At 42.6% G+C, this 24,992-nt stretch overlaps 1 protein-coding gene across 2 annotated transcripts in view; it reads left to right on the forward strand.

Annotated features, from left to right (window-relative positions):
* The window catches only part of mgat4b (alpha-1,3-mannosyl-glycoprotein 4-beta-N-acetylglucosaminyltransferase B), a 196,656-nt gene that overhangs the window by 133,440 nt on the left and 38,224 nt on the right, over positions 1–24,992 (forward strand). For both annotated transcript variants that reach the window (XM_077217239.1, XM_077217238.1), the window contains exons 5-8: positions 1,657–1,703; positions 3,342–3,455; positions 9,811–9,886; positions 17,552–17,666. In XM_077217239.1, coding sequence (XP_077073354.1) covers positions 1,657–1,703; positions 3,342–3,455; positions 9,811–9,886; positions 17,552–17,666 — 352 coding nt within the window. The remainder of the gene's footprint in view (positions 1–1,656; positions 1,704–3,341; positions 3,456–9,810; positions 9,887–17,551; positions 17,667–24,992) is intronic.

Here is a 24,992-nt window from a genome sequence, read left to right on the forward strand (position 1 = left end):
TTCAAATCCTCCAACGTTAATCTACTGACTCTCCTGACTGCTTTGGCGGACAGAAATGGCGGATGGCGGATTATGATTGGTCAGATCGCCTGTCAATCAAACTCCCTGCGAAGTGTCGATTAGGAGATGACAACATGATGTTCTACTTGGAGCTGTTCATGTCCTCAGAATTATGCCTTTCTATGGCAACACTGAATCTGCAGGTCAGGTGGTACAGCGTCACATGGCACAACTCAGATCATTCCCAGTGTACAAGTTGTAATTACGAGTTCTACAAGGACGTGAACGCATTGTACAAGTCGTAATCCCACCAATATTCAATATGTTCAATCTGTGAAAAACAGCAAAACCGCAAGAACTGAGCTGACAGACACGCAACTTCAGCCTTAAAGATTTTGAGAGCACAATAATTTAAACAACTAAGGATGTGCATGGATAAATGATACTGCTGTATTCCACAAATATAGTCAATTTTGAGAGTTCACGACTCTCACATGATTCTGAACAGACAACTAAACAACGTAACGTCATTTAATAGAGCTTCCGACAATATGTTGATTGCTGCAGTCTAGTATAAATGTTGAATTAATCTGAATGAATTATTTTAAAAAACTGTTTGAATTAATGATTCAATGACTCACTCATAAATACTTGTTTCATTACTGGACGAATCAGTGTTTTTAATCGAATCTCTTGAATGAATGATTCAATGACTCACTCATAAATACTTGTTTCATTACTGGACGAATCAGTGTTTTTAATCGAATCTCTTGAATGAATGATTCAATGACTCACTCATAAATACTTGTTTCATTACTGGACGAATCAGTGTTTTTGATCGAATCTCTTGAGTGAATGATTCAATGACTCACTCATAAAGTCTTCACATGTTTCATTATTGGATGAATCAGCGGTTTTGAATGAATCTCTTGAAGTATTCAATGACAAATACATGTTTTAACAGTCTCTTGTCGCCACCTACTGGTGTAATTCATACAATCTTTATTTGAAGCGTCAAGTTACTTTTCAAAAGTTAATTTACTCTATTTTAATCGCTTCTGTAGACATCAGTGTTTATATCCGAGCTATAAACTTTTATCTCCGTACTTCTGTTATAATATGAATATTTGTATCACAAAACGGACTGTGAAGCTGTTTGACAACGGCTCTCTCCGGATCAGAACGCAGATCTGAATGTTTCGGTGTGGTTTTGGCAAAGTTTAATATAAAGTTTAAGACTCATCTTGTCATTTAGAATGAGATCGCATGGGTGTTTGTGTCGAGGTATCGTTCTTTAAACGATTAATCGTGCAGCTCTAGCACCCCTTGTGGCAGCTCCAGGAATATGCCTCATACTTAAGTTGCGTTTTGAAGGAACCGTGAGATTGAATATGCACGGTGAAATCCTTCTGCTGTTTTATAGTGGAAAGAGCAGCTCAAGATCATTTGCTGTCATTACTGGACAGTTCACGTTCTTCACAGAGACTATAATCTCTTTAGCAGGAAAAGTCAGGAAATGAGATCCGACACTGTACTTATTACATCCATCCAAAAATCTGCTACAAACACTTGTCTAGCTCAAAGGCGAACATGTATTGATTGGTAAAGATTTTGTGAATTATGAAAGTCAACACTGCTTCTTGCTTTGTTTTACAGACGGATCAACAATATGCCAACAGTGTTGCTGAAAACATTAAGCACCTGTGAGTACCCTAGTTTCCCATCACTATCTGCTGGAGTTTCATCAATGTGTGTGTGTGTGTGTGTGTGTGTGTGTGTGTGTGTGTGTGTGTGTGTGTGTGTGTGTGTGTGTGTGTGTGTGTGTGTGTGTGTGTGTGTGTGTGTGTGTGTGTGTGTGTGTGTGTGTGTGTGTGTGTGTGTGTGTGTGTGTGTGACAGAGCATGTGACTTTAGAGGACAATAGCAGAAGAAACTGACGGGAAATTCATCCTCTGGGTGTTAGAGTTCCTCTGCTTCAGTGTGTGTCTGTGTGTGTGTGTGCGCGTGTGTGTGTGATAGAGAGAGAGAGAGAGTGTGTGTATCTGTGTGTCCCACATCAGTCATGTGCTGTTGTTCATACGGAATTCTGCAAGGACTTACAATACTGGAACGCTAGTATGTATGTGTGTGTGTCTGTGTGTGTGCGCGCCTGTGTGTGCTTGTGTGTGTGTTAGTGTGTGTGTGTGTGTGTGTGTGCGCGTCTGTGCTTGTGTGTGTGTGTGTGTGTGTGTGCGCGCGCGCCTGTGTGTGTGTCTGTGCTTGTGTGTGTGTGTGTGTGTCTGTGTGTGTGTGTGTGTGTGTGTGTGCGCGTGTGTGTGTGTGTGTGTGTGTGTGTGTGTGTGTGTGTGTGTGTGTGTGTGCGCACCTGTGTGTGTTTCTGTGCTTGTGTGTTTGTGTCTGTCTATCTCTGTGTGTGTGTGTGTGTGTGTGTGTGTGTGTGTGTGTCTGTCTGTCTGTCTGTCTGTCTGTGTGTGTGTGTGTGTGTGTGTGTGTGTGTGTGTGTGTCTGTCTGTCTATCTCTGTGTGTGTGTGTGTCTCTGTCTGTCTGTCTGTCTGTCTGTGTGTGTGTGTGTCTGTCTATCTCTCTGTGTGTGTGTGTGTGTGTGTGTGTGTGTCTGTCTGTCTGTCTGTCTGTCTGTCTGTCTGTGTGTCTGTCTGTCTGTCTGTGTGTCTGTGTGTCTGTCTGTCTGTCTGTCTGTCTGTCTGTCTGTCTGTCTGTCTGTCTGTCTGTCTGTCTGTCTGTCTGTGTGTCTGTCTGTCTGTCTGTGTGTCTGTCTGTCTGTCTGTCTGTGTGTCTGTCTGTCTGTCTGTGTGTCTGTGTGTCTGTCTGTCTGTCTGTCTGTCTGTCTGTCTGTCTGTCTGTCTGTCTGTCTGTCTGTCTGTGTGTCTGTCTGTGTGTCTGTCTGTCTGTCTGTCTGTCTGTGTGTCTGCACTCTGTGTGAAATGTTATTAATAGTTTTTAGTTTTAGTAATGAAAATAACCCAGATATATATGAGCTCTTGAATGTTGTTTAAAAATCTGAAACACAAAGATGTAAAAATACCTTTTAAAGAATAAGGTTTATGTATTTCATTGAAATAAATAAAGTCCTTCCAAACCTGCACGTCCATTTTGAGCTTCAGTCCACATTCATTTTAATTATATGGAAAGGAGCAACTTTGACATTTTAAGAAAAGTTTAACATAAGCAATAAAGTCAGACAGAATGTGGTATCAATATATATAGTTGTGTTCGCAGTGCACTAAACCTCTGGTCTTCCTCTCTCTCTCTCTGTGTGTGTGTGTGTGTGCGTGCGTGCGTGCGTGCGTGTGCGTGTGTGCGTGTGTGTGTGTGTGTTTCAGGTTCCCAGTGGAGATTCAGTCTGGGCTGTTGGAGATCATCTCTCCCTCTGTTCATTTCTACCCAGACTTCTCTCACCTCAAAGAGTCGTTCGGTGACCCTAAAGAGCGGGTCAGGTAACACCACTGCGCTTCTCATCCATCAGTGTGTGTGTGTTGGAATTAACAATCAATCAACAGTGTGATCGCTGTCGCTGAGATACATTCAGTGACTCCGCATGCAAAACATATTTAGGGCTCTGAAATCTGCTTTACTTTTTCCTGGATTCTGTTATTTCTTCTAGTTTAAAGGGGTCAATCTTTGTACCATTAAATACTCCTGCAGGTTTCAGAGCTTAAACATCCTCCTCATGATAAACTAAGCATTTATTTAATCAAGCTACAAAAACAGCTCGTTTTGATATTGCAGGATCTTTGATGTCACACGGGCAAATACATTTGCATATGTCCGGAGCAAGACATCGACCAATAGTAATACATCATTGTACACAATTGTCTGTGTGTGTGTGTGTGTGTGTGTGTGTGTGTGTGTCAGGCTTCTTTATGCCTTATTCATGAGTGCACACACACACACACACACACACACACAAACACACACTTCCAGCATCTCTGATCTGTCAGTTCAGTTTAATTAACACAAAAACACAACTAAACTGCAGAATGTCAATACTTTTACTTTTTTTTTCATACACAGATGCACACACATTCACACATACACACACAAATGCGCACACACACACACACACACACACACACACACACTCACTCACACAAACATAATAATTTCATAATTATGAAATGTTTGTCTACTGAATTTTTTGAAAGATTGAAAGATGTTTCATCAGCTGAACAACCGTCATGTTGTTAGACAACAGTGGGATCCACTGAACACACACATCCTCATTCCTGTCAGGATTCAGTGACTGCGCTCTACAATAGAGTTTCTCAAACCTGCGCTTTATTCACATAACTTACAACAGAAGTTTACAGCATTCCAGTATTCCTCCAAAATAAAAGCAATAAAGAGGATTTGAAATGCAAAAAGTGAAGGATTTAAGACGTAAATATTAGTATTGTAACTTGTTGTGTAAATGAAACACTAGTGTGAATGTAAAGTGGACTGCAAATAAAAAGATGTTTGAGTCCACTTTAAAGTCCAGCTACAAAGTTAAAATGAAACGCTTAATAAAGAACGATTAGGGGCCAGACTTTCTGACGGGTCAAGCACTGAAAGGGTTAACACATGCTTGTTATGGGGTCAGTAATGATGCAAACAACTGAAATGGTCCGCTCAACCTCATTTTAGTCCGTTTCGCAATCACGTCTCTCTCCAAAGTGCTCCTTTCTGCACACACACACTCTTTTCACTTTCTGCTCATGTAAACCGTCAAGACTGATGGCAGTAAATATGTTTATTAATGTGTGTTTCTCAAATCCTGCGCACACTCCTGCGCACACTCCAGCACACACTCCAGCACACACTCCAGCACACACTCCAGCGCACACTCCAGCGCACACTCCAGCGCACACTCCAGCGCACACTCCAGCACACACTCCAGCACACACTCCAGCGCACACTCCAGCGCACACTCCAGCGCACACTCCAGCGCACACTCCAGCGCACACTCCAGCGCACACTCCAGCGCACACTCCAGCGCACACTCCAGCGCACACTCCAGCGCACACTCCTGCACACACTCCAGCGCACACTCCTGCGCACACTCCTGCACACACTCCAGCGCACACTCCTGCGCACACTCCTGCACACACTCCAGCCCACACTCCAGCGCACACTCCAGCGCACACTCCTGCGCACACTCCAGCACACACTCCAGCGCACACTCCTGCACACACTCCAGCACACACTCCTGCACACACTCCAGCACACACTCCTGCACACACTCCAGAGCACACTCCAGCGCACACTCCTGCGCACACTCCAGCCCACACTCCAGCGCACACTCCTGCACACACTCCTGCACACACTCCAGCACACACTCCTGCACACACTCCTGCACACACTCCAGCACACACTCCTGCACACACTCCAGCCCACACTCCAGCGCACACTCCTGCACACACTCCAGCACACACTCCTGCACACACTCCTGCACACACTCCAGCCCACACTCCAGCGCACACTCCAGCGCACACTCCTGCGCACACTCCAGCCCACACTCCAGCGCACACTCCAGCCCACACTCCAGCCCACACTCCAGCCCACACTCCTGCACACACTCCAGCCCACACTCCAGCGCACACTCCAGCGCACACTCCAGCCCACACTCCAGCGCACACTCCAGCCCACACTCCTGCACACACTCCAGCCCACACTCCAGCCCACACTCCAGCCCACACTCCAGCCCACACTCCAGCGCACACTCCAGCGCACACTCCAGCACACACTCCAGCACACACTCCTGCACACACTCCAGCCCACACTCCAGCGCACACTCCTGCACACACTCCAGCGCACACTCCTGCACACACTCCTGCACACACTCCAGCCCACACTCCAGCACACACTCCAGCCCACACTCCAGCCCACACTCCAGCCCACACTCCTGCACACACTCCAGCCCACACTCCAGCGCACACTCCAGCGCACACTCCAGCCCACACTCCAGCCCACACTCCTGCACACACTCCAGCCCACACTCCAGCGCACACTCCAGCGCACACTCCAGCCCACACTCCAGCCCACACTCCAGCCCACACTCCAGCGCACACTCCAGCCCACACTCCTGCACACACTCCAGCCCACACTCCTGCACACACTCCAGCCCACACTCCAGCCCACACTCCAGCCCACACTCCAGCCCACACTCCAGCCCACACTCCTGCACACACTCCAGCCCACACTCCAGCGCACACTCCAGCGCTCACTCCAGCCCACACTCCAGCGCACACTCCAGCCCACACTCCTGCACACACTCCAGCCCACACTCCAGCCCACACTCCAGCCCACACTCCAGCCCACACTCCAGCGCACACTCCAGCGCACACTCCAGCACACACTCCAGCCCACACTCCAGCGCACACTCCAGCCCACACTCCAGCCCACACTCCAGCGCACACTCCTGCACACACTCCTGCACACACTCCAGCGCACACTCCAGCGCACACTCCAGCCCACACTCCAGCCCACACTCCAGCACACACTCCAGCACACACTCCAGCACACACTCCTGCACACACTCCTGCACACACTCCAGCACACACTCCTGCACACACTCCAGCCCACACTCCAGCGCACACTCCTGCACACACTCCTGCACACACTCCTGCACACACTCCAGCCCACACTCCAGCGCACACTCCTGCGCACACTCCAGCGCACACTCCAGCCCACACTCCAGCCCACACTCCAGCCCACACTCCAGCCCACACTCCTGCGCACACTCCAGCCCACACTCCAGCGCACACTCCAGCGCACACTCCAGCCCACACTCCAGCCCACACTCCAGCCCACACTCCAGCGCACACTCCAGCCCACACTCCTGCACACACTCCAGCCCACACTCCTGCACACACTCCAGCCCACACTCCAGCCCACACTCCAGCGCACACTCCAGCGCACACTCCAGCACACACTTCAGCCCACACTCCAGCGCACACTCCAGCCCACACTCCAGCCCACACTCCAGCGCACACTCCTGCACACACTCCAGCACACACTCCAGCCCACACTCCAGCGCACACTCCAGCCCACACTCCTGCACACACTCCTGCGCACACTCCAGCGCACACTCCTGCACACACTCCAGCCCACACTCCAGCGCACACTCCAGCCCACACTCCAGCCCACACTCCAGCGCACACTCCTGCACACACTCCTGCACACACTCCAGCCCACACTCCAGCCCACACTCCAGCGCACACTCCAGCCCACACTCCAGCCCACACTCCAGCCCACACTCCAGCGCACACTCCTGCACACACTCCAGCGCACACTCCAGCCCACACTCCAGCGCACACTCCAGCCCACACTCCTGCACACACTCCTGCGCACACTCCAGCGCACACTCCTGCACACACTCCAGCCCACACTCCAGCGCACACTCCAGCCCACACTCCAGCCCACACTCCAGCGCACACTCCAGCGCACACTCCTGCACACACTCCAGCGCACACTCCAGCCCACACTCCAGCCCACACTCTAGCGCACACTCCTGCACACACTCCAGCGCACACTCCAGCCCACACTCCAGCGCACACTCCTGCACACACTCCAGCACACACTCCAGCGCACACTCCAGCGCACACTCCAGCGCACACTCCAGCACACACTCCAGCACACACTCCAGTGCAGCGCACACTCCAGCGCACACTCCAGCGCACAGTCCTGCACACACTCCAGCACACACTCCAGCGCACACTCCAGCACACACTCCAGCGCACACTCCAGCGCACACTCCAGCGCACACTCCTGCACACACTCCTGCACACACTCCTGCACACACTCCTGCACACACTCCAGCGCACACTCCAGCGCACACTCCAGCGCACACTCCTGCACACACTCCTGCACACACTCCTGCACACACTCCAGCGCACACTCCTGCACACACTCCTGCACACACTCCAGCGCACACTCCTGCACACACTCCAGCGCACACTCCAGCACACACTCCAGCGCACACTCCAGCGCACACTCCTGCACACACTCCTGCACACACTCCTGCACACACTCCTGCACACACTCCAGCGCACACTCCTGCGCACACTCCAGCGCACACTCCAGCGCACACTCCAGCGCACACTCCTGCACACACTCCTGCACACACTCCAGCCCACACTCCTGCGCACACTCCAGCGCACACTCCAGCGCACACTATATATAATAAAATAATAATGACAGTTATATAAATAATTACATTTGAATAATAACAATGATGATGATATTTGTGGTGAGTTTTTCTTGATATCATCATGCTCAAGCTGACTGTCTATCCATATTTGAATGCGCACGGCCAATCTTTGTCACCTCACTCCTCCTCTGAGTTTGCATGTAAAGCGTGAGTTGAATGTTGTCCATTCTTATAGCCGGACATTACTTCCTTCATCACACAAAAGCACAGATGCAAAGCAGCAGTTTTCTCCCGTTGTGTGTGTGTTTGTGTTGTTGAACAGATCAGATAAGAAACTCTGATGTAAATGTGTGTGTGAAAGTAACGTATGGTGTCTCTGTCAGATCATCTCCTTCCTGCAGGGCTTGTCTCACAGCAACACACTCCGTTTGTATGTGTGTGTATGTTTATGTAAAATAGCCTCAAAGATAGGCTTGTGCGTTTATCGTTTCCACACCATCTGTTGGCATTCGGCATGTGTGCCACTGTGTCATTTCTGATTACAAAAATAATACTTCTCCTATCCTAGTATAATACACATAGACAGAGTAAGCTATTGATAGGTTGATTCCCTGAAAAGTGTTATTGACATGACATGGGCCACAAACAGCTTGTGTGACAATCTGTATTTTATAAATAGATATAGATAGAAATAGATGGATAGTAAAAATTAGTTGTATAAAAAATAAGTTCCATAGTGTTGTACAATATTCACTGTGCAAAAGAAAATGCCCATAGCTGCCATAGTTATTCATTCATTCCAGTGACAAAAACAGGGACATATCTGACAGATTTCATTTGTTGAATGACCAAACACAAGCTGTTGTGTAATTGTTTTTCCCGGTTCAAATAAAGCCAGAAAGCTGTCTAGCTGCAGTCGGCAATAGATCAAATGCTGAATAACAAGTTTAAAGTGGCAAAAAATCATCAGATTACAAACCGGATTATAGACTATATGTATCAAACATACAGTATCTTTCTTTTACAGTAATACATGTGGTATATGAGAAACAATTTGTCTTTCTTGTCATGCATCTTTACACAGAGACAGAATGGACACTTTTGGACAAAAATATTTCAACAGATTATTATTTTTTTAAACAAGTTGGCATTTAGGTGTATTTAGAAAAAATACAAATGCATTTACACTGAAATTACACAAATCTACTATAAATGTACTTCTGCATTGTACCTCCCAAAAAAAAACAGTGTCACACATCAAGACTCATCACGGTATGATTGACGTCAGTGATGAGAAACGAAGACATTTATCTGGATGTGCATTATTTGAACTGAAGGAGACGCCGGAGGGAGAGGATCTCTGCAAATAATGATTTAGGCTCTGTTCCTCACACACACAAATATATCAAAGGGTCTTAGAAGACTCGGAATGGCAAACAAACTCATATGGACTATTTTTGTGAGACGTTTGTTGCCATTTTTTGTGCTTCATACTTTAAAAGCGCATCCGTGTTCATTAAACGCCGGACAAACAGCAGCTGACACAAACAATCCATCACTCACTGTGGTTTCTGTGAACACTTATTATCTTCAATCTGTGTGTTTGTGTATGTGTGGCTGCGTTTTATTCCTCGTAAAGCGTATGCTGATTGCTTTCGCAGGTGGAGAACGAAGCAGAACCTGGATTACTGCTTCCTGATGATGTACGCCCAGACTAAAGGAACCTATTACGTACAGGTAAGATTAATCACATATTCAAACTGAACTAATGCTTAGAGAACATGAACAAAAGCACAATTATTGGGTCTGTATGAATTAACTGGTTCCAGAATGATTTTTTACATGTATTGAGGCAGTAAATAAGTGATAATGTACTGTCAGTCAGTCCAAATACACCCTGGCAGTTTTCTTGTATTTTGGGAACTGTGGGAAATGGATTCCGGAGGAAATAGAAAGCTCTTATAAAGATTAGCTGATCTTTGAGTCAAGCTACTGTTGCACTTCTTTTGAAGAATGTTCTTTTATGATCTTTTTTTTTGTGCGTTTAGACAAAGCCAACACACGTCCTCTTTGACACTGATGTGTGTGACGGCTGCTTTTCTTAGAGCAAGATTCAGCCTTCACTTTATTTTTTGCTTAGCACTTCCAACACATGCATAAAGCTCACCCAACATGGGCGTTTAAAGAAAAGAAAATGCATTCTATTCTCACGGGATTCAGTCACAAATGAAACTTGGAAGTCTATAAAGTTGGTATGTCATGGAAATTGGCAATTTTTGTATGAATGAATCAAAAGTAGGCCTGTAGAATGAATCAAATCTCTCGATGGACTAGTGTCTTTGAATATTAAAGCTGTTGAATGTGACGTCTGGATGTTCTGCGTGTCTCAGTTTGGTCTTCTAGCTCGTGGTGTTTCAGCGTCTCACTGTATGAACACATGAAAACATGAACTTCATCTGCAAACTCTCTTCAGCAGCGTTTCACCCATCTCTTATATTATACACACACACAAACTCAAAGGTCTACTTGACAACGTGTCAAAATAAAAGTTCGGTTTATCTTGAAGAAATTATAACCGAAATATATTGCCATTTCATAGTAGAGTGTAATTCTTCAGGTAGTAGTGGTAGTAATAAGAATAATGATATAATAGTAACAAAGATTATTAAAACACACAGAATTCCAACAGTCTTCATTACAATCTGCCCATATGAAAGTTTGTTCTAACTAATATATTACTATTGCACAGTAGAATGAATGTACTTCTTAAAGTAATAATAATAGTACAATTTATTAAAACGTTCTTTTTAATATCACACAAATTTTAATGTTTCTTTTTTTTTAGCAGTAATCTTGTGAAAAAAAGGAATTATTCAATTTTCATTTGATTGTCAGATCAGTGAACTACAATTCCCAGCATGCAGCTCAGTATTTAAATATGTCCGCCTCTGACTCCATATCCCAGTATACACATACATAATGCTGCCTTCTCAAGTCATATTTACCTCTGGGAAACTCAAAGATCATTTTGATAGCAGAGTTCCCGTGTTGGGCGGCTCGTAACTTTAAACATGTTGGAGAGGAGAACGACTGATGTTACTGCTGTTCTCTGAGTTTCTCCACAACTGATACATCGCCTTGTCTTGATGTTCAAGTAATCGTGCATGTTCACATGCAGCTGTGATCAGAATTATTGGTGCCCCAGGTAAATATGATCAAAGACGGCTGTAAAAAATAAATCTGCTTTGTTTATCCTTTTGAAATTTCAATTAGAAAAATCTAACCTTTTAGTGAAGTAAAATAATTGAGAGTGGGGGGTAAATCACATTATGGAATAAATGCTTTTCTCCAAAATACGTTGGCCATAATTATTATAGATGAGTTTGGAGAACACCTGACGAGATCAGATTTCATTCCTCCATGCAGAATCTCTCCAGATCCTGCAGATTCCCAGATCCATGTTGTGCTTCTCCTCTTCAGTCTCCTATAGGCCTGTTTGTACCTGGCCACTTCATGCGTTTCTGTGATCGGAAGAAACACATTCCCTCCGAAACACATTCGAGACGGATTTTAATCCAATCGCTCAAACCATATCAGGAGGAGATCTGAGACTCATTCCAAGCCAAACTGGACAAGTGTACATGCATCTGGTTGTTGAAATCACATAAAGAAATGTTACTCCTCTCAACAATGCTAAAAATAAACGTGTGAGAGCGTGTTATAGGCTATATGTCATGTTATAGCCAGATATGATAGCACACATCACCGCAAACTATCACAAATCAAAGTGAAAGTAAGTTGCAAACGATCAACTCCTTAAAAGTAAAGAAACGAATGTCTGATGTCGTATTATGGAAGTAATGTAGACTAACAGCTATGGAGATTAACAACTGGCAGTCTACTGATATTCCTGCCATTTTCAGATGTCAAATGTTGAATTTTCTGTCGAATTTATGGAAGCGAATTTGTAAAGTGAAATAAAATGGACTGAAAATTGCCTGTCGAATATTATAGATTGCATTTTTTAAACAGAATGAACACTTTGGAAGTGAAATCTGAAAGGTGAATATGGATTATTGAATTTTTAATAATGAAAACATGTTTTGAATGGAAATATTCACAGCTTAAAGGGATAGTTCACCCAAAAATGATAATTCTGTCAGTATTTACTCACCCTCATGTTGTTCAACCCCGTAAGGCCTTCATCTTCGGAACACGAATTAAGATATTTGTGATGAAATCTGAGAGCTGGATCACTCCTCCATAGGCTTCTAAGGGATTGACACTTGTTCCTCGAAAAGTTATTAAAGACATCGTTAAAATAGTCCAAGTGACTACAGTGGCTCAATCTTAAGTTTATCAAGCGACGAGAATACTTTTTGTGCGCAAAAAAACAAAAATAACGACTTTATTTCAACTATTCATTTCCTTCTCTGTTGGCCTCGAGTCAGTTCACTAGTGTAACAGCGCAGCGCTTCTGTGTTGTACGTCAAATGCATCACCCATATGACCAGCGTCGGCCAATAGTGAGCCTACGTGTGACGTAGCTTTACGCAATCACACTACGCTAACTGACTCGAGGCCCACAGAGACGGACATGAATAGTTGAAATATAGTCGTTATTTTGCGCTCAAAAAGTATTATCGTCGCCTGTTCCGAAGATGAACGAAGGTCTTACGGGGTTGGAACAACATGAGGGAGAGTAATTACTGAATTTTCATTTTTGGGTGAACTATCCCTTTAAATATTCAACCATGTTGAATTTCAGCCCTTAAAAATGCAAGCCCTAAAAATACAATGCATTAAAGTGCAAGCAGGGTTAATGCAATGCATGTTTTTTTTTTCAAGTAGTGCAATTCAAAAAGCTTTTTTGTTTCAAAAACATTTGTCATTATTTTACTTCCATATCACTCTCTCCCATTGTGGTCTTTTATTTTTGAAATTAGCTGATGATCAATAAATTGCTGCTCATATCTGTTGCTTTCGGTGACGTGAACTCCATTAAATCTGCTAATAGCACAGGAATTAAAGATCAGATTTATATCAGTTTTGCGAAAACACATTTATGTGACCAGGTGTAAATGGAATTATTTTGATAAATTAGAGAGCTAAGTGGCCAGGTGTAAACAGGTCCTATAGGGTTCAGGTCAGGGACTGGGACGGTCATGGCTGAAGCTTCATCTTGTGCTCAGTGACATGATTTCCATTACACGAGAGTAGGTGTTAAAAATTCATGCTGATTTGTACTCGGCTTTCGCCAAGCTAAGCACCAACTAAGACGTAGCTTTACAGTAACCTATGCTTCTCCATCCATTTACGCTTCTTTCCATATGGTGATGCAAATCTCCTTCTGTCTAGTGTTAACACGCGTCAGCACACACAACGGCTGCAACCACAGTGCGGTCCCCCCATAACAACCCTCTGGATTGAGCTGAGTAGGGAACATCTCTAGGGTCTTCAAGTGGGCACCTTCCGTCCTCAGTGTTTCGTCGACTAGCCCACGACACATCCAGAGGGCTCGACAGTGACTCTGGCGTCCCAGAGTCCCCCCCCCTCCGTCCACCACTCAACTCAGCCCAGCTTACTGACCTCTACTTCCCTCTTGCTGCTGAGACCTAACCACAATCTCACAATCTCTCCGCAACCCAACCATACGCGCCAACCCGTTTGACTAAGGCTGTCGAGCCCCACTGGTGCGTTAATATGCAGTTTCAGTGGCAACGGTTCCGTATGGCATACCACCTACCGCAAAACACAAAATCTGCCCAACCACCCGTCATTCACGCAATATACACAGCAATGTAATGACTGTAAATACTATACAACCTATACAAATAAACCAACAGACTCTTCAAGTTTTCAAGAATTCTAAGAAACCGTAGCATGGCGGCCTGTACACAGCCAGCTAGAATCTTTCCGTCTCAACCACAGCCAGTTGCTGCTCCTTTCTGCTGCTTCAGATAAGTTCTTTACTGTGCGACGCAACTCTTGACCACTGAATCCGACGTCTCTGAGGAACCGGGTTGTGGAGTGTGCCACAAAACCTCGACAACCCACTTCCACTGGATAAACCCGGACTCTCCATCCTCGCTGTTCTGCTTCAGTGGCCAGATGAGCATACTGCAGTTTCTTCCTCTCATATGCCTCATCTACAGCATCCTCCCATGGCACTGTTAACTCTATCAGTTGAACAATGCGTGCTGACACATTTTTGTGTTGATTTTGCTGTTTGTTTTGGATTGTTGTCCGGATGGAAGATCCGACCACGGTCCATTATAAGATTTCTAGCAGCGGGTTTTGATTTTTTTTATCTGTTGGTATTTGCTAGAATCAATGATACCATGTATCTGTACAAGATGTCCAGGACCTCCAACAAGAAAAAAAGACCCACAACATATAAGATCCAGTAGTATATTTAACCGTGGGCATGGGCTACTTTTTATCCCTGTTTGCACCAAACATCCCAGTCGTGTCCGACAACTGAATATGCTGGAGTTTGTGTTTGGATTTTTCTCGAAACCCTCCCAAACAACATGTGGTGGTTTTTTTGGGCTTTTTTGACCTGAAGTCTCAAGTAATATCTGCAATTCTCCATCCGTGATCCTTAGAGAGTCTTTGGCCACTTAAACTCTCCTCATCATTGTGCATTAAGACAATATAGACACACGTCCTCTTCCTGGCAGATTCGTAACATCTTTAGTTGATTGGAACTTCTTAATTATTGCCCTGATGCTGGAAATTTTCAATACTTAGGCTATTTTATTACAGACACTTTCTATTTTGTGAAGCTCAGCAATCTTTTGCTGCACATCAGAACTATATTCTTTGGTTTCACTTGTAAGTCGCGCTCGATCAGGCCAATGGGGGTCGTCTGACCAGCACGAAAGGTCTCTGCGTGTTACTGTCTTTCTCGTGGCAAAGTATTTTTGGTTAAATTATATACATTTTGTAATATGTATTTACTCGTTATTTCATCTGACTCCATAAATGAAAAGGGGTTTTAATGATATCTGTACATCATTACATGTGAGCGAATGTTTTACTATTCTTTTAAACTCTTGAATGAAAATAATGTCAAAGTCAATTAGAATAATCAAATATCACAATTTAATATGTCATGTAAATGTATCATTACAATTTCATAATCAATTCAAATATAATCAATGCAAAACATCAAATTCTCTAGAACAAAGAGGAAAATGTTTACCCGACATTAGAAATACATGAGCCCGAGAGACTCTCTCGACCTCACGGGCCGATCTGGATACAGAGAAGAGCCCCGAGATCCCGCTGCGTTTCATTTCAGTATATACCCATTTCAAATCTAAACATCGTTCAGAGTGGAAATTTACCTCTAATTAACCATTTGCTATCAGTGGAAATTTGCATTCAGTCAAATGGTCGGAAGGTGTTAAGACACACCCTCCAGTGTGGACGATATCACTAAACTTCTTAAGAACTTTATTACATTTTGGTTTACTTCTTTGGGAATGAGACATTTGTACCAGTCGCACAGAGACATTTCAAATAATACCAAACATGTATAAAACTCGATGACAATCATTCACATTAAACCATTTAGATTCTTGTGTGAGTTTGGGAGATCTCACCACGAGTGGGGGAAGAGGGAAAGAGATGTAGATTAGAATGATTCTGAAGTGAGACTTGCGTCTCAAATGGTGGACATGAGGGGGTCCTAATGGTAATTTCCTTTGTTCTCTCAGAGAGGAGGCTTCTCCTACATTCTTACAATTTTCCAGTCTTACACACTCATTGTGATGGATGATTAAGGGACCTTGGCCTTTGAGTTTCCTCATATTTAAACTCCTGTGAAACAAGAAATCATAGATGGACAATTTCATGTTCCTAGTCACCCTGGTGTGATAAAAAAATTTAAACATGAATGAGAATATTCTTAATGAATAAAAAATACTTATTTTACTCATAAAAATTCTAGGGGTGCCAATAATTCTGGTAAACGTGTTTTGTAGAAAAACATTTATTTCATAAATTGAGTTTCCCCCCACTTTCAATTCTTTTCAAATGATTTTCTTTTTAATGAAAGATCAAAAGGATTAACAATGCAGATTTAATTTTACAGCCATCTTTTGATCATATTTACCAATAATTTTGACCACAACTGTATATTAATAACTATTTGAAGCATATTGTATGTTTTATACACAGCAAAAATAGCCTGTATTCAAGCTGAATATCTAGATGTGAATGTTCCCAGAAGTTTCCAATATCCGTGAAGACATCATAAATCACCACCGGACTTCTGATCACAAAAACCTGTTCACACAATTCCTCCATCACCCTATAAAGTATACGTTCTATCCCTTGTGTTGTGTCGTTATCAAGCCTTGGTAGCTTTTCTGCTGGATTTTGTATTTTTGCGTTTGCTGATCCTAACCCTTGCCTGTTCATAACTCTATTCATGCCTGTCGGGTTTTCAATCGTTTGCTTTTTAATAAAGTCAATAATAGACAGATTACATTTGTAAAGGTTAACTAAAATTTTTGTTTTATAAGTAGATTTGATTACCACCATAATTCACATCAAAATTGTATTTGTCATCACAATGTTTTTATATTCTATGTACTCCGGACAGTAAACGTATATAAAGGTAACCAATCAGATCAACGTGTGATCGTCAACGAGTGGCTCATTTGCATATTCATAGAACCACACATACTAAATGAGGCAAGGGTGTCGAATTACATTCATATTTAAAGGCGTGAAGAATTTTTTTTCAAGGAAAAAACGTTTAAATATGTCATTTTGGTGATCAAAGATGAGTTTTAAGGGATAAAATTATTGACTACAGGGGGACCTTAAAAAATGCATTGAGACAGATTTTTGGTCATACCGCACAGCAGTATTAATTTATTTTATTTCAAGTACATTGTTTTATTTAATGGATTTAGTTATGATTTAATTCTAGTTTTAGTTATCTATAATAAACCTGGTTCAAACTGACACGATCAACGCCACAGAAGTGATTTACGGATCTCGTTTCCATTACTGCCAATAAGATAATAAGTTTACATGTCCAGACAGGCTATTACATAAAACTTCTGGACTCTTGTATTAACGAAACAAATTCTGAACAGCTGGAAACATTTTGAAACCGTTTCATTTTCTTTCTTCTCTCTTTGATAAAAAATGCATGTGAAATTCGGACCAAATTATCATTTTACATGCAGTTGCCTCTGCTTTAAGCTGGGATAACAGGAAGTATATTAACTTCTGGAAAGATGACACTCTTCACCTTTAAATCATTTAGCCTTTAGATACCCCCCCGAAAAAGAACTGAACTTGTCACGATTATATGCAAATGACTCGGATCCACTTCTTCTCCATCCTTCAGCATGCTCTCTCTCTCTCTCTTTCTCACAGCTAGAGGATGACATTGTTGCACGGCCGAATTACTTCACCACGATGAAGAACTTCGCCCTGCAGCAGCCGTCAGAGGAGTGGATGATCCTCGAGTTCTCCCAGCTGGGCTTCATCGGTGAGTCTCTTACAGCACAGACAAACTCACACTGCATGTCCTCCACGTGGACAGATCCTTCTCACACTCAAACCTTATAAACACATTATACAGCTGGTTATGTCTCCAGGAGTGGATGAACTGTTGAGGTCGCTAATGAAAGTAATATTTTCAGAGCTTCACATCTCCACATGGGATGAGACAGTGATTTGGTCTCTATGAAATGAAATCGTCGCCTCTTCTCATAAGGTTCACTTTAGTCTCCACCTGAGAAATGTCACGGAGTGACACAATAAGAGCCAGACCCAAACCTGTCAGTCCTAGAACCAGGCGACAAAAAACATCAGAGAAAACTAAACTTACAGAAATTGATGGTTATACTTTATTGTGATAATCCACTTTAGACATTCTACTAAAAATAAATAACCGATCAACTAAATGTCAACTAGCCCTCATTATAGTATCAGTGGACTGTTAGGTTAGGGTTCAGGTTTGTAGAATGAGTTGACATGTAGCTGCAAAGTTTTTTTTAAATAACTAATGCAAATAACTTAGTTTTCCCATGTATTGACTGACGGCTCTTCTGTCCTCATGTAGAGAGGAATTGTGGATAAGTGCAGAGGTGTGTGTGTGTGTGTGTGAACATGATGGGGATTGTAACTGTAGATTAATGTGAGCATTTGCTCATCTCACTTACACAAAAAACAGATTCATATTCCTCACAATGAATAAAAAACATTATATGCAAACTCAGAAAATTACGCGAATCCGCAATAATGAAATAACACTAATATGCTTTATGTATTTAATCTCACTTTATTAACCAATATCTTTGCTGCTGACCTTCGATGATTCAATTCAACCATTTAATAAGCAAAAATTACTTTAGTTAAGCACATTTTTGTTTTTATTGCTGCGCCCTCTACTGTTCAGTTGTGAATTTGCATTTCCTCAGCCTGAGGCTTTTTCACTTCTGGTGTGAAAGGGTCTTTGCTTTTGCCAACTTTTTTGATGTGGTTCTTAAAAAGCAAACAAACAAGCTCAGCGCAGGTGAGAAATAAGAACGCAAAAGTAACCTAATGCATTACTTTAAACAAAAGTAACTAAGTAACACAATTAGTTACTTTTTTGCTGAAGCACAATATTGTAACACATTACTTTTAAAATTAACTTTCCCCAACACTGGCGAAGTTATGTGCTATTTTATTACACAATATGGTTTTGTTGCCATGACAGCGTAACACCCAAAACACCTGTTACAATGGTGCGAACAACTTTACAGATCAAATATAGTGTTTTTAACATAGTAATGTAATGTGAATTTTTTATAAATTATAATCTTCAAGTTTCTGCTTTTAAACCCTCCAAAAATTGTCCTTATTCCCTTCCATTGTGAGTGCCTAACCTTGAGTTTTTTTTTTAAATGAAAACTAGAGACAGATCTAAATCATATTTTGTGCTAACCAACATTAAAGACACAAATGTTCTTAACTGAGCTTAAGTTGTAATGAACCCACAATATTCAATTAAGAAGATTTAGCATTTTTCTTGACTTACACCTATTTGACACTATAGTCTGCTTTTTAACTCGCAACTAACGTGAACTTTTTTCTCTTTTCTCTATTTCTTATTTACTTAACGTTTATTGCGCCCTCTAGTGGTGATGCCACTAGATCATTACAGAAAGATTAATTCACATAAAGAAGGACCCGTGTATTCCTCCTTTGACGAAACAAAGTCACGCGGGTTTGGAACATCAGGAGTGAATAATGACAGAGTTTTCATTATTTAAATTAACCAACTCTATTGTTTTGGTACTTCAGCTCTCTCTCCATTCATCCACAAGTTTATCTTGGCTAACTGTGTCTAAACTATGAGTTTAATCAGATGGGGTTCAATTAGAGGAATGAGACTCTCCCCAGTCAAACCTGTGGAACTGGCAGCCGCAGTGATTGCTCTGGTATGATGTGTGTTTGAAATGAAGGCTAATTATGTTGATGATGGTGATCAGTGCTGGCTGAGGGCCTCGAGGGATCGCATGGGAAAAGGATTGATTTTGAGAGCTCTCGGCTCAGAGAAGTGGAAACTCACCGCTGGGCCGATGAGTCTGCGAGTTAGTGGAGACAATGAAGACTGTATGAACTCAATTATATCAGAACAACACCTGTAAGAGACGGGAAGTGAGCGTTTACATCAGGCCATGCGAGGATGACGTGACCCAGGGTTGAAAAATGGTCTATAGCTTTAGAAAACAGCAGCACTTAGTATCCGATCTTCCCAGCATTTACATTTTATGGATTTGGCAGACGCTTTTACCCAAAGAGACATTTTATCAGTTCATGCTTTCCCTGGGAATTGAAGTTGCTTTATATTTTTGTGTAAATAATATGATTGCATAATCTGTTTTTCAATTTTTTTGTGTATGTTAGCTTTAACTAATATATCATGAACTATGAATAATAGTACATTTATAAAGTAACTTAAATAAATGCTGTAAAAATGCCTAAAGCACCTAATGTGTGCTATCAGTGTTGTCTGATGTTGTGTTGGCGTGACAAATACATTTTCAGTGGATGTTTTACTCATCACAAGGGCTGATGGCAAACACACTCTTCATTGTTAGTCGACTAAATTTAAACCAACTGTTCTGACACCGGCCTCGCTTTAGGCGAACACAAGTCTGTTTGTGTCGGTTCTGCTGGGACTGGTTTGATCTTATGGACTTTAATCATGTTCCTCCTCATGATCAGCTCATGTGATGAGCAACAAATGAGCTGAAATAGACTCCAGCTCAGACCAGTTTAAGATGGGAACTGGCTTCTAGTTGGTCTAGAAGGTTGATCCTTTGGATTATCTGCTAGTGGAGCTGGTTTCTGACTTGTAGAACATGTTGGTCAAGCTGGTTAGAGCTGGTAGAACATCTTGAATCAGCAAGAAAAATGTTTAACCATGTTAAAGTCGACATGACATGGAAGTTGCGCTTGTCTTTTCTTCCCTATTGTGATGTATATCCAAGTGCAACGCTTCTGGAACCAGAGGTGAACCTACTGTGGTTGCCCTAGGCAAGGCAAGGCAAGTTTATTTATATAGCACATTTCATACACAATGGTAATTCAAAGTGCTTTACATAGAAGAAATTAAAATAATCAAAAGAAATCAGAATAATTAAAACAGTTTAGAATAAAAGATAAAATACAGAAATAATCAAATGAAATCAGAATAATTAAACATAAAATAAAATACAGTGCAAACAGTCGGACGAACAATGGCACAGTGCTCATTCAGTAAATGCACAGCTAAACAGATGTGTTTTGAGTCTGGATTTGAATGTGACTACTGTAGGAGCACATCTGATCTCTTCTGGAAGCTGGTTCCAGCTGCGGCTGGCATAGTAGCTAAAAGCAGACTCGCCGTGCTTAGAGTGAACCCTTGGTATTTCTAGCCGATGTGATCCTAATGATCTGAGTGATCTGTTGGGTTTATATTCACTGAGCATATCTGCAATGTATTGAGGTCCTAGGCCATTGAATGATTTATATACCAGTAATAATACTTTAAAATCAATCCTAAATGTAACTGGCAGCCAGTGTAAAGACCTGAGGACTGGTGTGATGTGTTCATATTTTCTGGTTCTGCTCAGAATCCTAGCAGCAGCGTTCTGTATGAGCTGCAACTGTCTTATGGTCTTTTTGGGAAGGCCAGTGAGAAGTCCATTACAATAATCCACCCTACTGGTGATGAAAGCATGCACAAGTTTCTCTAAGTCTTGACTGGAAACAAAGCATCTAACTCTTGCAATATTTTTCAGGTGATAGTATGCTGATTTAGTTATTGCTTTGACATGACTACTGAAACTAAGGTCTGACTCTAGAGACACACCCAGATTCCTGACTTGATTTTTAGTTGTTTGACCCCTAGACTGAAGGTATGCGTTCACCTTGAGAACTTCATCTTTGTTTCCAAACGCAATGACTTCAGTTTTGTCTTTGTTTAACTGAAGAAAGTTTTGGCACATCCAATTGTTTACTTCATCAATGCATTGGCAAAGGGAGTCAATGGGGCTGTAATCGTTAGGCGATAGGGATAAGTAGAGCTGTGTGTCGTCTGCATAGCTGTGGTAAGCGATTTGGTTCTTTCTCATTATTTGCCTCATTGGGAGCATGTACAGGTTGAATAGGAGTGGCGCAAGAATTGAGCCTTGAGGGACTCCGCATGTCATGGATGTCCACTCAGACTTATGGTCTCCTATACTCACATAATAACCTCTGCCTCCTAAGTATGACCTGAACCATTTTAGGACTATCCCAGAAAGCCCGACCCAGTTTTCCAGCCTGTCAAGAAGTATTTTGTGATCGACAGTGTCAAATGCAGCACTGAGGTCGAGTAGTACCAGCACTGATAATTTGCCTGTATCAGTATTTAAGCGAATATCATTTATTATCTTTATGAGCGCGGTCTCTGTACTGTGGTGCGGTCGGAAACCAGATTGAAAATGGTCAAAGTATCCATTCGAGCTTAAGAATTTGTTCAGCTGATTGAAGACAACTTTTTCAATGATCTTGCCTATGAAAGGAAGATTTGAGATCGGTCTATAGTTGTTTAATATTGTCTTATCCAGATTGCTCTTTTTCAGGAGGGGCTTGACAACAGCAGTTTTCAGGGAGATCGGAAAACTCCCAGAGAGAAGTGAGGCATTTACCACTTCTAGGAGATCTGCTTCTAAGCTGTGTAACACATTTTTGAAAAAAGATGTGGGAAGTGCGTCAAGGGCGCAGGTTGATGTTTTTAGGTGCTGTACGGTTTCTTCCAAAATTTTGCCATCAATTTCTTCGAAATCAGACATAGTGGCTACTTTCTCAGGCTGTTGTCTGATCTGCCTGACCCCAGCGCAACTCAAGGATGAGCTGATCACCTTTCTGATATTATTGATTTTCTCAGAGAAGAAAGAAGCAAACTCACTGCACTTTCACACTGAGAGCATTTCACTGGGAATCTGGCTTGGGGGGTTTGTCAGTCTCTCTACAGTAGCAAAAAGAGTGCGTGTGTTGTTTATATTGCTGTTTATAATATTCGAGAAGAAAGTCTGTCTAGCTTTGCTTGGTTCCTTATTGAAAGCATGGATGCTGTCTTTGTAGATGTTATAATGGACTACAAGTCCTAGGCAAAATGAATTAATGAGGCCCTTCATTGTTAATTGTAACGCAGTTCGTTGTTATGGGAAGAAGTAGGCGGGAACCGGTGAACATATAAAGACTTCAATAATAAAATAAACAAATGCAAAAGGAAAGTAAAGACTCACGGACGACTGCTGACACATATAACAAAACGCAACACAAGTCCAGGCCTGTTCCTCTCTCGATGTTCACTGTCATCGCTCCTCCTTTATGCTTCCGCTCCTCCTTGAGAGACACGAGACCGATGCGCCGCGCAGGAGTTGCTCGTCCTTAATCACGCCAACGGCCTCACACTGTTTTCTGTTATATCTTTGTTAACTAGAGATATATAATTATAACACATACAAAAAGTAGTCAAAACACATCTAATGGAACATACATTGTTTTTTTTAAGTAAAGAAGGGCTAATTCATTTTTGAAATATGCTGTTGGCCAATGTTGATGTTTGAAATCAACCTAAACAAACACACCCCTTCTTCATTGCTCTGCCTCCAAAACTCACTCTCCAATCCTACCAGCCCTGCACCGAGTCGTCTCGAACCCTGATCCCCCTGCATGATGCGAGTGCACTAACGATGATGCTAAATACTGCATTCCTCAACAATCGTCAGCGTGACTCTCACTAGCTGGCCTCTGTTACCCACGCAATCCAAGAGAGGATGTTTGTTTATCATAGCCGAAGCACAACAGAATGGTTCATGAAAAATAAAGTGCAGATGATGAACGAATGACAAGGAAGCACGAAAAATTAACAAACAGTACACAGTAGTAATTACAAACAAGAGTTGGTTGTTTGTTGCCAACAGCACGGCAGCTCCAGACACACTGATACTCAAAACTAGTGTTACTCAGTGTTACTCAGTGTTACCCAGTGTTACCCAGTGTTACCCAGTGTTACCCAGTGCTACTCAGTGTTACTCGGTGTTACTCGGTGTTACTCGGTGTTACCCAGTGTTATTCAGTGTTATTCAGTGTTACCCAGTGTTACCCAGTGTTTCACAGTGTTACTCAGTGTTACTCAGTGTTATTCAGTGTTATTCAGTGTTACTCAGTGTTATTCAGTGTTACCCAGTGTTACCCATTGTTTCACAGTGTTACACAGTGTTACTCAGTGTTACTCAGTGTTACCCAGTGTTACCCATTGTTTCACAGTGTTACACAGTGTTACTCGGTGTTACACAGTGTTACTCGGTGTTACCCAGTGTTACCCAGTGTTACCCAGTGTTACCCAGTGTTATTCAGTGCTACTCAGTGTTACTCAGTGTTACCCAGTGTTACTCAGTGTTACCCAGTGTTACTCAGTGTTACCCAGTGTGACTCAGTGTTACCCAGTGTTACTCAGTGTTATTCAGTGTTACCCAGTGTTATTCAGTGTTATTCAGTGTTACCCAGTGTTACCCAGTGTTACTCACTGTTACTCAGTGTTACCCAGTGTTACCCAGTGTTACTAAGTGTTACCCAGTGTTACTCAGTGTTACCCAGTGTTATTCAGTGTTACCCACTGTTACTCACTGTTACTCAGTGTTACCCAGTGTTACTCACTGTTACTCAGTGTTACCCAGTGTTACTCACTGTTACTCAGTGTTACTTTGTGCTACCCAGTGTTATTCAGTGTTACCCAGTGTTATTCAGTGTTATTCAGTGTTACCCAGTGTTTCTCAGTGTTTCCCAGTGTTACTCGGTGTTACTCGGTGTTTCCCAGTGTTTCCCAGTGTTTCCCAGTGTTTCCCAGTGTTACCCAGTGTTACCCAGTGTTACCCAGTGTTACTCGGTGTTACTCGGTGTTTCCTAGTGTTTCCTAGTGTTACCCAGTGTTACCCAGTGTTTCCCAGTGTTACCCTGTCTTACTCACTGTTACCCAGTGTTACCCAGTGTTACCCAGTGTTTCCCAGTGTTTCCCTGTCTTACTCACTGTTACTCAGTGTTACCCAGTGTTACCCAGTGTTATTCAGTGTTACCCAGTGTTACTCAGTGTTACTATGTGTTACTCGGTGTTACCCAGTGTTACCCAGTGTTACTCAGTGTTACTCAGTGTTACCCAGTGTTATTCAGTGTTACCCAGTGTTATTCAGTGTTATTCAGTGTTACCCAGTGTTACTCACTGTTACTCAGTGTTACCCAGTGTTACTCAGTGTTACTCAGTGTTATTCAGTGTTATTCAGTGTTACCCAGT

The sequence above is a fragment of the Siphateles boraxobius genome, unplaced genomic scaffold, assembly GCF_051911475.1.
Source record: "Siphateles boraxobius isolate OS27281-9 unplaced genomic scaffold, OSU_SipBor_1 70, whole genome shotgun sequence".
NCBI classification, from domain to species: domain Eukaryota; kingdom Metazoa; phylum Chordata; class Actinopteri; order Cypriniformes; family Leuciscidae; genus Siphateles; species Siphateles boraxobius.